The sequence below is a fragment of the Antrostomus carolinensis genome, unplaced genomic scaffold (assembly GCF_000700745.2).
Source record: "Antrostomus carolinensis isolate BGI_N321 unplaced genomic scaffold, ASM70074v2 scaffold35724, whole genome shotgun sequence".
Classification (NCBI taxonomy): domain Eukaryota; kingdom Metazoa; phylum Chordata; class Aves; order Caprimulgiformes; family Caprimulgidae; genus Antrostomus; species Antrostomus carolinensis.
The window spans coordinates 5,537-10,019 of record NW_010309315.1 but is presented as its reverse complement, the minus strand read 5'-3'; the positions used below and the strand labels follow the sequence as shown (position 1 = coordinate 10,019).

Here is a 4,483-nt window from a genome sequence, read left to right as displayed (position 1 = left end):
GTTTATTCCATAGGATATCAGCTTCCCTCCTAGGGAAGGTGATTTCCTTGCTTAACAGGGATATAATGGGGAAGCTTTTTCCAAGTTTGCTTGGAAATTGCTTTCTCTGTGCTGAACTAAGACTTTTAGCCCTTGTTTTAATAAATGCTACAATCACTCTATTAAAAAGTTTCATGTAGCACATTCATTTATGTTTTAATGCAGATGGTCCTTTTTTGTGTTTTTAGGGAGTCCTTGAGATGACAGCAGTGGCAGAATTCAACAACATCCATTCAGTGACTGAAATGCCAGAAGGAGATGATGTTAAACGTGGATTCCATCACAGAATGTTCTTGGAACCCCAAGAGGAGAAGAGGAGCATGAAGGCTCTGGTGGTTAAGCAAGCAAAGAAAACTTGTAGCTGCACGCCAGCCAAAGTTAAAGACTATGTTTTCAGTTTCTTTCCTGTCTTGCAGTGGCTTCCTAAGTACAAACTAAGAGAGTACCTACTGGGAGACTTAATGTCTGGTGTGATTGTGGGGGTCTTACTAGTCCCACAGTCAATTGCCTATTCTCTCTTGGCTGGACAGGAGCCTATTTATGGCCTTTATACATCCTTTTTTGCTAGCATTATTTATTTCATATTTGGAACCTCACGCCACATTTCAGTTGGCATCTTTGGTGTGATTTGCCTGATGGTGGGACAGGTGGTGGATCGTGAAATACAGAGAGCTGGCTATGACCTAGAGCCAGCCGCGCTCAGTGTCCTCACAGATACAGCAGCGTATGTGAACACCACCATTGCGCCTGGGAATCGGACATCGCAGAAGCTGCTCTGTGATAAAAGCTGCTATGCAATTACAGTGGGAGCCACCATGACCTTCATAGCTGGAGTTTATCAGGTAAGAGGAAGCAGACAAATGGATATTCTGTGGAAATAGCTTTGATTCTTCTTTAGGTAATTGTCCACATGAACAGCTTGCTGGGCTTGCACATGGCCTCAATCTGCATCCCAGGGGAGTGGACACAGGGAGAACTGGAGGTCTCCAGTTGCTGTGGTGCAAGAAACTCCTCTGTGTGCTCTCCTTTTTTTTTTTTTAATAGCATTTTGTGCTTGCATTGCTGCTCTGCTGAGGACTGTAAGGACCTGTACATAACAACCTGCTGCTCTCATGCAATCTACTCACCACCTTCCTCACTGTGGCCTGATGCTTTTTTTTTTTGGGGTGGCTTATAGCTTAGGCTCCCATTTCATTGGGCCAAAATGTGGTGTGGCAGCTTTTCATTCCAGCCCTCAGTCACTTGCCTTATATAAAAAAATAATCTGGATAGTAAAAATATCTCCAGTTTATTTTTATTTGTCACTATGCTTGTAAAACTTTGCTCTTTGCCCATTCAAAGCTAAAACAATGCCATTCTATGGAAAGGATGCTACTGAGATGATAAAATATATTTGAAATAAAACTTTTAGTTATTACCATATTAAAATATATTACTCAACAATATTTTACCAGTCTGTCTCTACTTGCTTCCTGGAATTCACTGCTTGCTGAAATTAAAGCAGATATCTTTGGGTTTAGAGTGTCATGCATTAACCGGAATGGATTTAGTTTTAACAGTAGTGCAGAGCTGTGGTATTTCAGTTTGTGAGTTCGCATTCATTTGTTCTTACAGTGACCTCTAGAATGATAGCTAGTCAAGCTGTATAGGAGTGGAGAAGGAAACATACCTGTGATATTCTGAAACACTCATTTTTGACAAAACCTGGGATTTTTTCTTGTACTGCAAATTAGTGTTAAGTCATTTCAGAAATATTCTAGGACTCCTGAGGTACTCTGGATTTTGTGTTTCATCACTGTAGGATGGATGCAGTTTTGGAGTTGTGTATTATGCTTAATAATCTTTGCAAGTACAAATACAATTAAGTTGTTTTTTTTTAATATGAAGAAGTCATATTACTTTATCTTAAGTCCATTTGAATGTTAGGCATATTCTACTTGCTGTCTCTGCCTGATAACCAATAGGTCTTCACACCCTCAAGTATTTTTTTTTATTGGAAGCTCCAATCAAAATCACAAATTCTTTGTATCAGAAACTTTACAACCAAATTGCAAAAAGCAAGCCTGCTCACACCAGTTGCCCACAGCATAACTGGGTAAGACAATTATTGCTAATGTTTTACAGTTAGAAAAACCTTGAATTAACTTAATTACCAAGGTTGTGAGGGAGCCTTTTTTAGAGCTTGTCTCTGAGCTGATGTCCATTCAGTCCAGGTCCCAAACCTGCCTTCTCTCCAGTAACGCTTTGCAGTCCTTCTGAATTTTCCAGCTGTGATCCTAGCCACTTTTATTTTGCCTTAACTACCTAATAGAATATATCAAATTGACACTACTTAAAGTTTGGTGCCTGTAAGCTCTGGCCTGCAGTCTTCAGATAACAGTGCAGACAGCCCAGCTGGCCAGCACAGGGAATTAAAAGCTTTCTAGCAAACTGCTGTGAGAAGGTCCTTGCTCCATTTGACATGAAGGTTGATGGGATTTACCAGGTGCAAAGACACACGTGTAGGGTAGGTATCCATAAAACCAGTCATTCCCATGAGAGAGCACCAAGGATTTTTCCATTCAGGTAACATTGATAAAAATGAATGACAAGGCACTTAAAAAAAATTATCTCTATTTATATAATCTGCATCACAAGAGCTTGCAGCTCATATACTTTCTGAGTCAGATGCACCAAACTTTATGCAGTGCAAAGAACAGCTGTTAAGCCATAATCTATATTTTTATTGCAGGTTGTGAGCTTGAGTGCGAGGCAGACAAAGACAAGCAGAAAGGTTCTGGATCCCCACAGAGTTCACAGATTACAAGAACTGGAGAGAGCAGTGGCAAAAGCAGCCAATATTTCAAATGCTTTTTTCCCTGGGTTTCTTTGCCCTCTAGGGTAACTAGGAGTTTACAGCTGAACCAATGAGCAAACAACAAATGTAGGTTCGTAGTACAAAGACCCCCCCAAAAAAGCCTGCTCTGTGTTAGAAATGCATTTCGTGTAAGTGTGGTGCACTAGGAGCAGCGGAATGCTGCAGATTGTTTTCTCCATGCTCAGACCATGCCTTGTCCTCCAAGGCCATTCATGGTGGTTTTTTAATCCCACCTCCCTTCAGAGTCCCACAGTGATGACATCTGTAAGATTTATGTCTTAATCTGTTGTGTGTGGTTGATTCCTTCCAGGTGGCTATGGGTTTCTTTCAAGTGGGCTTTGTCTCAGTGTACCTCTCCGATTCATTGCTGAGTGGATTTGTCACGGGTGCCTCCTTCACCATCCTCACCTCACAAGCCAAGTATCTCCTAGGCCTGGACATTCCTCGCAGCAGTGGCATTGGCTCCCTCCTCGTCACGTGGATAAACATCTTCAGAAACATACACAAGACCAACATCTGTGATGTCATCACCAGCTTCTTATGCTTTCTTGTACTCATCCCAGCCAAAGAGCTTAACGAACACTTTAAATCCAGGCTCAAGGCTCCAGTACCAGTTGAACTAGTCGTGATTGTGGCAGCTACTCTGGCATCTCACTTTGGGAAGCTGAGAGAGACCTATGGCTCTAGTGTTGCTGGACACATCCCAACTGGGTTTCTGCCACCCCACCCTCCAGACTGGGACCTGATTCCTAATGTGGCTTTGGATGCTATCCCCATAGCTATTATTGGCTTTGCCATCACTGTCTCCCTCTCGGAGATGTTTGCCAAGAAGCATGGTTACTCTGTGAAGGCCAACCAGGAAATGTATGCCATTGGCTTCTGCAACATCATTCCCTCTTTCTTCCATTGCTTCACAACAAGCGCAGCTCTTGCCAAGACTCTCGTCAAAGAGTCCACAGGCTGTAGGACACAAGTGTCTGGCCTGGTGACTAGTTTGGTAATCCTATTAGTCCTCCTTGTGATTGCACCTTTATTTTATTCCCTTCAGAAATGTGTCCTTGCTGTCATAACCATTGTAAACCTCAGAGGAGCCCTGCGGAAGTTCAAGGACCTGCCAAAAATGTGGCATTTGAGCAGAGTGGACACAGTGATCTGGTTTGTTACTATGGCAGCCTCAGCACTTATCAGTACTGAGATTGGTCTCTTGGTTGGTGTTTGCTTCTCTATGCTCTGCGTCATTTTCCGAACTCAGAGGCCGGAGGCACCGCTGCTTGGGTGGGTGGCAGAGTCTGAGACGTATGAATCCCTGTCTGCTTACAAGAACTTGCAAACCAAGCCAGGAATCGTGGTGTTCCGTTTTGAAGCACCGCTCTACTACATCAACAAAGAGTGCTTTAAATCCACCCTGTACAAGCAGACGGGGGTCAACCCAGTCTGGGTGAAGGCAGCAAAGAAAAAGGCAGCAAAAAGAATGCTTAGAGAGAAAGAAGTGGATTCTGGTGGCAACCAGACCAGCATCTCCTTGGATTTTGTCTCCGAACCTCTGGGGTTTCACACAATAGTGATTGACTGTTGTGCAGTACCGTT

At 43.0% G+C, this 4,483-nt stretch overlaps 1 protein-coding gene across 1 annotated transcript in view; it reads left to right on the top strand.

Moving 5' to 3' along the window:
- Positions 1 to 236: 236 nt before the first annotated feature.
- The window catches only part of LOC104523490 (sulfate transporter-like), a 4,486-nt gene continuing 239 nt past the window's right edge, over positions 237 to 4,483 (top strand). The window contains 2 exon segments of the mRNA XM_010166085.2: positions 237 to 881; positions 3,207 to 4,483. The exon segment at positions 3,207 to 4,483 is cut by the window's right edge and continues 4 nt beyond it. Coding sequence (XP_010164387.1) covers positions 240 to 881; positions 3,207 to 4,483 — 1,919 coding nt within the window. The 5' untranslated portion in view covers positions 237 to 239.